General features: G+C 43.1%; 1 protein-coding gene across 1 annotated transcript in view; it reads left to right on the top strand.

Annotated features, from left to right (window-relative positions):
- Window positions 1-12,826, top strand: part of TMEM132A (transmembrane protein 132A) — a 250,646-nt gene that overhangs the window by 212,184 nt on the left and 25,636 nt on the right. Inside the window, exon 10 of the mRNA XM_077250795.1 lies at window positions 4,299-4,493. Coding sequence (XP_077106910.1) covers window positions 4,299-4,493 — 195 coding nt within the window. The remainder of the gene's footprint in view (window positions 1-4,298; window positions 4,494-12,826) is intronic.

The raw sequence follows: 12,826 nt of genomic DNA, 5'->3' as shown, positions 1-12,826 counted from the left end.
CGACCAATCAGCGACTTGGATTCCATGACAGACAGAGGCCGCGACCAATGAATATCCGTGACAGACAGAAAGACGGAAGTACCCCTTAGACAATTATATAGTAGATCAGTACAGACCAAAAGTTTGGACACACCTCATTTAAAGATTTTTCTGTATTTTCATGACTATGAAAATTGTAAATTCACACTCAAGGCATCAAAACTATGAATTAACATATGTGGAATTATATACTTAACAAAAAAGTGTGAAACAACTGAAAGTATGTCTTATATTCTAGGTTCTTCAAAGGTTCTTCAAAGTAGCCACCTTTTGCTTTGATGACTGCTTTGCACACTCTTGGCATTCTCTTGATGAGCTTCAAGAGGTAGTCACCAAAAATGGTCTTCCAACAATCTTGAAGGAGTTCCCAGAGATGCTTTCACTCTGAGGTACAGCTCACCCAAAACCATCTCGATTGGGTTCAGGTCTGGTGACTGTGGAGGCCAGGTCATCTGGCGTAGCACCCCATCACTCTCCTTCTTGGTCAAATAGCCCTTACACAGCCTGGAGGTGTGTTTGGGGTCATTGTGCTGTTGAAAAATAAATGATCGTCCAACTAAACGCAAAACGGATGGAATAGCATGCCGCTGCAAGATGCTGTGGTAGCCATGCTGGTTCAGTATGCCTTCAATTTTGAATAAATCCCCAACAGTGTCACCAGCAAACCACCCCCATACCATCACATCTCCTCCTCCATGCTTCACGGTGGGAACCAGGCATGTAGAGATCATCCGTTCACCTTTTCTGCGTCACACAAAGACACGGTGGTTGGAACCAAAGAACTCAAATTTGGACTCATCAGACCAAAGCACAGATTTACACTGGTCTAATGTCTATTCCTTGTGTTCGTTAGCCCAAACAAGTCTCTTCTGTTAGGAGTCGAGTTCCCGCCTCTGCACGGGGGAATCTCGAGCTATCTCCGCTGCGGTCTCCCATTCTTCTCCTGCCGCAGTGGAGCCTGCTCAGCGGAGGCATCGGTCCCAGCGTCTCGCTCAGTCTGACACTGTGCAAATGGTTACTGCTGCCTTTCCAGCTTCTGCCATTGTAGCCAGTACTGGTCAGCGGCGAGCAGATGTCTTTGGGACTAAGTCCTACTTCTCCCCTTCTGAGTATGCCCAGGGTAAGATCTCTCATTGGAGATCAAGGGTCACATGCTCAGGTACTGCAGCAACTCCCATTGGTCCTCTAGGAAGGTCCTGAAGTTGCTCAAGTTCTGTGGCAGCCTCCCATTGGTCCTTCTGGGAAGGTCCTGTAGTTGCTGCAGCTATAAAAGGTTTGCATGACCGCACGGCCATGCGCTAGTATCAATCTAAGTTATGTGCTTTGTGCCAGTGTGGTCTTGTGTGTATGTATTTAGGGCCCCGGCTGAAATAAGCCCCTAGAATACAGGCACCTCCGGTGAGGAGTTTTGTGTGTATGTATTTAGGGTCCCGGCTGGAACAAGCCCTAGAATACCGGCACCTCCGGTGAGGAGTTTGTGTTTGTGCAAGACCACTGACTGCTATCAGCTCAGCAGTTAGCTGTGTACTCCTGTGAGTCTAACAGGGCACAGTGCTTTCTTTTGTCGGCGACTCTGTGAAGTAACAGAGTTCGCTTATACCGTCATATAGTGCCATTTGCTAGCAGCAGGTTCCTCCTGCACGGTGGACCCCGGGCTGCGATCACACCAATAACTTCATCTATTTACTCGGTGCGTTCCGCTAGCCCTAACATCTTCTGCTTGTTGCCTGTCCTTAGCAGTGGTTTCCTAGCAGCTATTTTACCATGAAGGCCTGCTGCACAAAGTCTCCTCTTAACAGTTGTTGTAGAGATGTGTCTGCTGCTAGAACTCTGTGTGGCATTGACCTGGTCTCTAATCTGAGCTGCTGTTAATCTGCAATTTCTGAGGCTGGTGACTCGGATAAACTTATCCTCAGAAGCAGAGGTGACTCTTGGTCTTTCTTTCCCGGGGCTGTCCTCATGTGAGCCAGTTTTTTTTTTAGCGCTTGATGGTTTTTGCAACTGCATGTGGGGACACTTTCAAAGTTTTCCCAATTTTTCGGACTGACTGATCTTCATTTCTTAAAGTAATGATGGCCACTTGTTTTTCTTTACTTAGCTGCTTTTTTCTTGCCATAATTCAAATTCTAACAGTCTATTCAGTAGGACTATCAGCTGTGTATCCACCAGACTTCTGCTCAACACAACTGATGGTCCCAACCCCATTTATAAGGCAAGAAATTCCACTTACTAAACCTGACAGGGCACACCTGTGAAGTGAAAACCATTTCCGGTGACTACCTCTTGAAGCTCATCAAGAGAATGCCAAGAGCGTGCAAAGCAGTCATCAAAGCAAAAGGTGGCTACTTTGAAGAACCTAGAATATAAGACCTACTTTCAGTTGTTTCACACTTTTTTGTTAAGTATATAATTTCACATGTGTTAATTCATAGTTTTGATGCCTTCAGTGTGAATTTACAATTTTATAGTCATGAAAATACAGAAAAATCTTTAAATGAGAAGGTGTGTCCAAACTTTTGGTCTGTACTGTATATACAGTGCCTACAAGTAGTATTCAACCCCCTGCAGATTTAGCAGGTTTAATAAGATGCAAATAAGTTAGAGCCTTCAAACTTCAAACAAGAGCAGGATTTATTAACAGATGCATAAATCTTACAAACCAAAAAGTTTTGTTGCTCAGTTAAATTTTTATAAATTTTAAACATAAAAGTGTGGGTCAATTATTATTCAACCCCTAGGTTTAATATTTTGTGGAATAACCTTTGTTTGCAATTACAGCTAATAATCGTCTTTTATAAGACCTGATCAGGCCGGCACAGGTCTCTGGAGTTATCTTGGCCCACTCCTCCATGCAGATCTTCTCCAAGTTATCTAGGTTCTTTGGGTGTCTCATGTGGACTTTAATCTTGAGCTCCTTCCACAAGTTTTCAATTGGGTTAAGGTCAGGAGACTGACTAGGCCACTGCAACACCTTGATTTTTTGCCTCTTGAACCAGGCCTTGGTTTTCTTGGCTGTGTGCTTTGGGTCGTTGTCTTGTTGGAAGATGAAATGACGACCCATCTTAAGATCCTTGATGGAGGAGCGGAGGTTCTTGGCCAAAATCTCCAGGTAGGCCGTGCTATCCATCTTCCCATGGATGCGGACCAGATGGCCAGGCCCCTTGGCTGAGAAACAGCCCCCCACAGCATGATGCTGCCACCACCATGCTTGACTGTAGGGATGGTATTCTTGGGGTCGTATGCAGTGCCATCCAGTCTCCAAACGTCACGTGTGTGGTTGGCACCAAAGATCTCGATCTTGGTCTCATCAGATCAGAGAACCTTGAACCAGTCAGTCTCAGAGTCCTCCAAGTGATCATGAGCAAACTGTAGACGAGCCTTGACATGACGCTTTGAAAGTAAAGGTACCTTACTCGGCTCGTCTGGAACGGAGACCATTGCGGTGGAGTACGTTACTTATGGTATTGACTGAAACCAATGTCCCCACTGCCATGAGATCTTCCCGGAGCTCCTTCCTTGTTGTCCTTGGGTTAGCCTTGACTCTTCGGACAAGCCTGGCCTCGGCACGGGAGGAAACTTTCAAAGGCTGTCCAGGCCGTGGAAGGCTAACAGTAGTTCCATAAGCCTTCCACTTCCGGATGATGCTCCCAACAGTGGAGACAGGTAGGCCCAACTCCTTGGAAAGGGTTTTGTACTCCTTGCCAGCCTTGTGACCCTCCACAATCTTGTCTCTGATGGCCTTGGAATGCTCCTTTGTCTTTCCCATGTTGACCATGTATGAGTGCTGTTCACAAGTTTGGGGAGGGTCTTAAATAGTCAGAAAAGGCTGTAAAAAGAGATAATTAATCCAAACATGTGAAGCTCATTGTTCTTTGTGCCTGAACTACTTCTTAATACTTTAGGGGAACCAAACAGAATTCTGGTGGGTTGAGGGGTTGAATAATAAATGACCCTCTGAAAAAACTTTTCACAATTTAAAAAAAAAATAAACAAAGAAATAACATTCTTTTTTGCTGCAGTGCATTTCACACTTCCAGGCTGATCTACAGTCCAAATGTCACAATGCCAAGTTAATTCCAAATGTGTAAACCTGCTAAATCCCGAGGGGGTTGAATACTACTTGTAGGCACTGTATATATATATATATATATATATATATATATATATTTTTTTTTTTGTTGTTGTTGTTGTTTTATTATGTTTTCTGCCATGATTGTCTGACATATATATATATATATATATTTTTTTTTTTTATATAGGTGCGCTCTCCACTTTCACATTCAATTCTTGGAGAGCAAACAATCTCTGTATCTCCAGAAACTGTTTCCATCTTGGAACTGCGTTCAAGTTTGCTTTGGGGTATATCCCTCTCTGTCACCCCAACTGTTACCAAACATTATGGTGTTTTCAATATTTCATACATGTCTCAAGAAGCAAGAATGATTCCTAAACAGGTAAGCAACTTTGTAAGGTCTCGTAGCTTTTCTATTTGGGGCAGTTTATGCATTCAAGTGAGCTTTTCAAAGGGTTACTTATAGCCCCTAGGGCATAGGCATAGGTGCGCAACATTTTATTATTTTTTTTTGTACGGGGCCACATTGTCATACTGAACCAATCTTGAGCGCTGCAAAAAAAATGTAAAAGGGTATTTACAAGATTAGATCATCAGAACAGCCATCATTAAATTAATAAATCAGATCATTTCTGCTGAAAAAAAAAAAATTACAACACACTCAAGTTTTTGGAGCAGAAAATGTGCAGAAACTCCCCAAATCCTTCTTATAAAATCAAAACGATTAGAACCATCATCAGTACATGAATCCATCACCAGAACCACCATCAGTACATGAATGCAGCCTTCGAACCACTGGTAGTACATGAATGGAATACAGTTTCAGAACCACTATCAGTACATGAATACATCAACAGATCTACCATCAGTACATGAATACACCACCATGCTTAGTAAAGCAATTAATTGCAATGTCAGGTCATACAATAATGTGACATTTAATCTTTCACTCCTCCATGGAGTGCTTACCGTTCAACCTCTCTACCGTTTCCACTACCTCTGTAGCACTATAGTGACCGCAGCAGTATGGGGAAGTCGTGGAGCGGAGCTGACTAGAGCTCCTCGGCCCTTGTCTTCTGGCGTTCAAGCCTAGTCACGTCTACAAGATGAGAGAATACATTTGAATACAGGAAGGTCTCTGCGAGCAGCAAGAAATCCTTTGGTGAACCACATGCTGCTTTATATTGTGCAGTCCCACTTTAGAGCAATTCATCTTTAAAAGCGCTGCTGGTCAGAAATAATAAAATAGAGACTGAAGTAAGTAAATACATCCAAAGAAAACGTTTATACTAAAATGCATAAGTCTACACGTTTTGGCACTGAACAAGGGAATGCCTCAGGCTATGATCGTGTCCATGGCCAACTGTAAAAGTGGAAAAAGCAGCATCTGACCTTTTGGAGCCCCATGAATGAAAACTGTTTTGTTGCATAACACTATAAGAGTATGTGTACACAGTCTTTTTGCAAAGTTTTCGGAGCAGAAAATAAGCTGAACCTCCAAGTTTTTGAGGCGTTTTTCAGGAGGATTTTGGAGAGTTTTCGCTGTACAGTAGAGTCTGGCTAGCTTGAAACAATGCGGAGGGAAAATTACTGGTTCAGCAAATAAATGTCAGCAATTGTGTGTATTTAGTATCTGTTCTACTAGGACAACCCCTTCATGATCTAAATGTTTGGCCTTGATAAAAGTAAAAACTTGCCTCCCGTGCTGGCATCATTCCTTACTGAATCATGTTTATTAAAAATTTTTCAGGTTACACAGATAAACACAACAATTCCGCAAACAGAGCAGAGTAGATTATTAATACAATAAGAAAACAGACATACCAACGCAAGGGAGGGGGGGGAAAGGGAGTAGGTACACATAGGTATACAACTGTAGATTATTTAGATCAAAGGTCTAAACATAAACTAACCTACTGAAATACAGGTTCCTGACAGTCAAAGCGACATATAAACTAGACAGCTAGGCACAGTGCAAGATTTTCACGTGCCGGGAGTATCAGATCCCGGATCACAGTAGGACAAGCGTCTTCACACTGGGATAAAGGAAAACCGGCTATCAAGCCACGGCTCCCAGATCTGAGACTTTTTTGTTTTTGATGACGCAGATAACACCAGTGCCCGTTCGTATTGGCAATGAAGGTTCATCCTATCAATCACAGATTGTATGGTCGGTGCGCTAGTCACTCTCCATTTGGAAGCCACTGCCAGTCTAGCGGCTATAAACAAATGTGAGAACACACCTCTCAGCCCATGTGGGATCTCATCCAAACCAATATGCAATAAAACCATACTAGGTCGCAGGGCCACCCGAATCCCAGTCACCTCCGCTATCACGTCCTCTAAACTAACCCAAAGATTTTGTAATTTCGGACATGACCACCACATATGGCTAAGTGTCCCCAACATACCGCAGCCTCTCCAGCACAATGGGGAGCATTGAGGGCCAAAATGGGCAACTTTAACTGGGTAATAGTACCAGCGTAAGTGGACTTTTTTTAATTGTTCCAGATGGTTTACACATGAGGATACTCTCCGAACCTCTAACACCGCTTCCCGCCACCCATCAGGCGCTAGGGTGACCTGCAAGTCATCCTCCCACTGGCTCATGAATTGCAACTTAACCTCTGGGTCAGGATCATTCAGGGCTCTATACAAAATAGATACATTGCGAGTACTAGGACCAGGCACCAAGAAAAGACCATTTACTGTACGAACTAGGTTGGTATTAAAAAAGGGCGTCAGTTGAGTAGTGTGCATAAGATGTCTTAATTGTAAAAACTGATAAAATCTATGCCGAATATCAGGGTGTTTCGCAACTAGGCGATCAAACGGTTTAATCATTGTGTCATCAAGCAGCTGATGAAGTGATTTTACACCAGCTAGTACCCATGGCTGTAAATCTATATATGGAATATGTAATTCTAGCGCCTTCAGTGACACTTCAGTTAACGGAATTTTAATAAGAGACGGGACCGTCTGTCTCCAAAAATGCAGTGCAGTAGACATGGTCGGTAGGGGGAGACTACCTGTCCGCGGACCCAAAGCTTCAACCTCCAGCATGAATCGGGTGGAGCCTCTAGTTGCATAGAAATTTTCAATTTGCAACCATCTATGATCCTTATCAAGCTGCCACCAGTCCCGCAACCCTGCCACCACCGAGGCCTTATAGTACGCCATCAAATTTGGTAATCCCATTCCCCCCAAATCATAAGGGTAGTACATAAGGGATTTAGCCACTCTAGGAGTTTTGTGGGCCCATATGTATCTATTTGTTAAGCGTTGAAAGTTTGTTATAATTTTGCTTGGAACCCTCAAAGGGAGACATCTAAAATAATATAATATCTTGGGGAGAATTTTCATTTTGAAAATGTTGATTCTGGCCGCCCAGGATGTCATAAACATATGCAAGGTGTCTAACTCAGACTTAATCTCTCTGAATAGAGCAGAATAATTCACCTCTATAATATGTTGAGAACATGTAAGCTTTATACCAAGGAAAGGGATACCCTGATCAGTCCAACGAAAGGGAAACTTATTCTCTAATTCAGTTCTGACGACCAAAGGGACCGCGACAGGGAATACCAAAGATTTGGATGCGTTCAGTTTGTAATAGGATACTGACGCAAAATCCTCTAGTTCAGCCATGACTGCCGAGAACGACCGCTCCAGATCCACACAAGTTATGATAACGTCATCCGCGTATAGACCAATCTTATGAGCAGCCGGGCCCACCATCAGGCCTGAAATATCCGAGTTAAAACGGATTTTCTCCGCCAATGGCTCCATGCATAATGCAAATATAATGGGGGATAATGGACATCCCTGCCGCGTCCCATTGGTGATCAGAAAGGGGGCAGATACTACTCCAGAGGCGAGAACTCTGGCAGATGGAGTGGAATATATGGCCGAGATCGCCGATAGGATGGGGCCCTCCAAACCGAACTTCCGAAGAACACTTCCCAAATATCCCCAATGTACCCTATCAAAAGCCTTCTCAGCATCCAAAGACAGAAAGGCACTGGGAAGGCCCGACAGTTCCGCCACCCTGATGAGATTCAACATTCGGCGGGTACCATCCTTAGTTTCCCGGCCAGCCACAAAACCGACCTGGTCAGGAGAGACAAGAGAGGGGATTATCAAATGAAGGCGGGAGGCTAACAATTTGGTATATATCTTTAAATCACAATTCAATAAAGCAATGGGCCTAAAATTTCCAGGACTATCAGGGGTCTTACCTGGCTTAGGGAGAGTGGTAATAATAGCTTCCAGATTGGAGGCAGCAACTTTGCCTGATTCCCTCCAACTAGAAAACAACCTCAATAGATATGGGGCCAGAAGATCCTGAAAAGTGCGATAATATTCATTTGATAGTCCATCCGGACCAGGTGCGGTGTGCAGCTTACTACTTTTAATGGTTTTTTTAATCTCCTCCTCTGTAAATGGGGCATTTAACAAGAGTAATTGTTCTTGGGATACGCATGGTAAATTAACTGACTGTAGATATGAGTCGATTGATACCTGGGTGGGTTGACGGGTCTGCTGGTCAGAATGTAAGTTATATAAATGGGAGTAATACTTTGCAAATGTCTCTGCGATTTCAATCGGATTCCTAACCAAACACCCATTCTGCCCTAGCAAACCATCTAATCTGGATTTAGCCTCTCGCTTGCGTACCCTACGGGCCAGTATAGCTCCCGCCCTATCTCCAGTGGCATAAAAATGAGTTTTAAATTTACGTAAATTATGGGCATAGGTAGAAAGCAAATTCTCCCGCAATTTAAAGCGAACCCCGTATATCTCATCCGATACCGCCTGAGAGGGTGAGGTTTTATTCAGTGATTCCAATTGATCAAGTCTAGTTAAGAGGTCATCCCGTAACCCTCTATTGCGCTTCAGTATGGAGGCTTGTTGTATGAGATATCCCCGAATAACCACTTTATGTGCAGCCCATAGCGTTTCATCTGAAACTTCCCCATTATTGTTAATGTGGAAATAGTGGGTCAGCTCATTAGAAATACCACACGTCACCCTCTCATTTAGTAAGAGAGAAGGGTTCAGGCGCCATCTAAAGGCAGGATTCACATGATGTTTTAATGCTAACTGTAACACAATGGGAGCATGGTCAGACCAGGTAATTAGTCCTATGTTGGAGGAGATGCATCTTGAAAGAACCGTAGTATCTACCAAAATATGGTCTATCCGAGAGTATGTACGGTGTCGGAAAGAATAGAAGGTATAATCTTTTTCACTCGCATGGGAGTACCTCCAGAAATCATGTAGATGATATTCTTTGGTTAAGCCTTTCAACTCTCCCCTAGGCCGAACGCCACCTCGTGAGCAGTCTAAATCTCTATCCATGGGGAGATTAAAGTCTCCGCAATATAACTTTTCACCCTGTGCCAAACCATCCACTCTTTGTAATACCTTGCGGATAAATGACTGTTGCGAATTATTTGGGGCATATAGGACTGTGATGGTGTGCAACTCGCCATTCAATGTACATATGAGGATCAGAAATCTGCCCGCAGGATCCGCCACCCTCCGAATATATTTAAAGGCTAAAGTATTTTTAAAGATGATGCACACCCCAGCTTTTTTAGTGTTATTATTAGCGAAGTAGATATTAGAGAATTGTGGGTGACAAAGCCTAAAATTATCAGCTTCTATCAGATGTGTCTCCTGCAGGCAGATGATCTCCGCACCTGATTTTTTCACTTCTTTCCATAGGATGGACCTCTTACAGGGGGAGTTCAACCCCCTAACATTCAGAGACAAAATGGTAACACTCATAATTGAACATTCTAAACCTTGCTATCACACATACATCTTCATGAACCCACATCACTTGCATCAGTGTACCTGTGTTAGCCACATAAAAGATCACAGGAACCACATTAAAAAGACCCATCTCGGAAGTGTACCTAAAAAAAGAAAGACAAGGGAAACAAAACACAAAGAAAACTAGAAGAACTTCTAAACACAAAGTCATGTAGCCACTAGGCCAAAGGCCAGGCTGGTCAGGCGATAAACACCTAAAAGGTCAGTCCTAGACCGTAGGTGGATGCCAGCTCAGGGCAATTCCAAGAGTCACTCCCAAACAGGTAAAAATAACCAGGAGTTATCTTGGACGGGGTGCTGGAGCAGAGAAAAAAAGGTGGAGAGAAAAAAAGGTGGAGAGAAAAAAAAAACAAAACAACAAAAATAGAGAAACAGAATATAAGATCCGCAGCACCCTCACAGCATAGTCCTGCATCTGGACAGCAACTCATTCTCCTCTTCAAGTTTGAAACCAGTCCTGAGCAATTTTCTTTCCTGTCGGATTCTGACGGGGAGTGAAGGAAATCTTCCATTCAGTTAGCATGATCTCAGCCTGCTTGGGAGATTGGCAGACTACACCACGACCTTCATAGGAAATTATCAGCTTGACAGGGTTGAATCCCCATTTGTATCGGATATGAACATCACGTAGTGCTTTACAGACATGAGCAAATTCTCGCCTCCTTGCCAGTGTGGGTGCTGATAAGTCAGAGAACACTTGTAAGCCATGGTATTCAGCAGGGAGCTCAGGGGTTTTCCTCATCTTCTGCATGAAGGCGTCTTTGGTAGAATAGAAATGTACGCGCGCCAAAGTGTCTCTGGGCAAGGCTGGGTTCACATGCCGTGGCTTAGGGAGTCTATGTATCCTATCAATTAGGAAATCCCTGGGGAGCAAGGAAGGGAGCACAGATTGCATGAACTTAATTAAAAAGTCAGCTAGATCTTTATCTGGAATGTCCTCTGGTATACCCCTGACACGTACATTATTTCTCCGTGATCTATCTTCCAAGTCATGCATCTTATCTTGTACCATATCCATATCCTCCCTCAAAGCTTTGTTTTCATCCACTAGAGCATTTATAGCTGTGGCATATTCGGCCATCTTGCTCTCAACATGTGCAGTCCTCTCCCCCAAGGATGAGACTTCCCCCCTAATCTCTTGCAACATAGACTGCATGTCTTCCTTTAGAGAAGCACGGATGGAGGCTAAAAATTCCTTCATGTCTCCTTTAGAAATAGGAGACAAGTTGCTAAGAGTCTCAGATGTCTCCCTCCCTCCAGAGCCACCAGATGAGTGGGAGGAAGCCGAGGGGGAAGCTGCTGCCATTTTACCTGCCGCATGTGCAGACTGTCTTCTGGGGAAGAAATCTGGGAGCCTCGGTGGGGAACTGCGTTTCTGCGATCTCCCTCGGGTCATCATGTGCCCAAGATCTTCCAGGAGCCGTTACAGTGCACAGAGAGGAGAAGAGATAATAAAAAGTGCTGATATTAGCCGGTTTAAGTCCGGAGAAGCAGGAGCCTGTGAGTTATGCTGCTTCTCTAGTCTGCATGCAGGCCACGCCCCCCTAGTCTGCATGCAGGCCACGCCCCCGTGCTGGCATCTTTCCAGTGGTGTTGGCACTTGTTTTCCTGGGGCTCTTGTGCAGTTGTTATGACACGTGATCCCGGAGCCCAAACAGCGTTAGCGTCACTGTCCCCACCTTCGTACAAATTGAACAGGAAGTGGAAGTCAGGGCTGCAGTTGATCTTCCTCTTTTGCAAGTTTTACAAAGAATGGAGAGGTCTGTAATGTTTATCGTAGGTATACTTAGAAAAAGAATCTAAAAATAAAATTCATAAACTCAGTGTATGATTTTTACATATTTAAATTGCATTTTATTGCATGAAATAAGTATTTGATACATTAGAGAAACAGAACTTAATATTTGGCACAGAAACCTTTTGTTTGCAATTACCACAAAGTCATGTGACCGGGACTCCGTACACAGAAAGCAGAGCCGGATAAGATGCTGTCACCGGAGCCAAGCCGCCGGGGGCAGGCACACATGCATTCTAGCAGTAAGTCATGAATATACTGAGATATACAAATATAAAAAAGTGCGTGAGCACCTAAACAAAGTGACATAAGGTAGGCGCAATTCATGCCAACAATACAATGTGAATACCTGTTCGCTAGAGACATACAAAAGTGAAAATATTAAAGTGAGTAGCGATGTTATAAACAGATTAGATGCTAATACATATATAAAAAACCCTAGAAATAGGGAGTATATAAAAAGATTATGCAATACAATAGTATATAGTGATAAAAAATCACCATTTATACAAGGTGATCAAAAATTACTCAAATACATAGTATAAACAACCGAATACCCATATGTAAAAAAAATAATAAGTGATACAGATAAATAGTACAAAAGTGACAGTAATTCAATTAGATTACTACAAAAAAAGCATTCCATACAAAATAAGGAAGCCAAATAATGGAATTGGATTGATCTAAAGCGAATCCACATAAGATGTGCGAGCAGATGTTATTTCATCACTGACAAAAAGCAGACCGATGAGAAGCAGACCGATGAGAACTAAGGAACATGCTGAAAATATAAACAAATGGTTAATAATATGTACACCAAAAAAAAAAAAAAAAGAAGAATGCCAATAAAAACCATGTACACAGCACCAGCGTATTCAAAGAAAGGGGGAAAAGCTTAGAACCTCATTAAGGCCCTGAGGCTGTACAGTGCGGAGCCTCCAAATCCAGTATGATTCCCTCTGTGCCAATAAACGACTTAAATTACCCCCACGAAGATTAGAGACAACACGATCTATCCCCTTTACTTTCAACCCAGATGAATCACAAATATGATATTTCTTAAAATGGCATGGGACAGT

The sequence above is a fragment of the Ranitomeya variabilis genome, chromosome 4 (assembly GCF_051348905.1).
Source record: "Ranitomeya variabilis isolate aRanVar5 chromosome 4, aRanVar5.hap1, whole genome shotgun sequence".
Taxonomy (NCBI): Eukaryota; Metazoa; Chordata; class Amphibia; order Anura; family Dendrobatidae; genus Ranitomeya; species Ranitomeya variabilis.
Note: the sequence above shows the minus strand (reverse complement) of the source record. Positions and strands in the feature narration are given on the sequence as shown.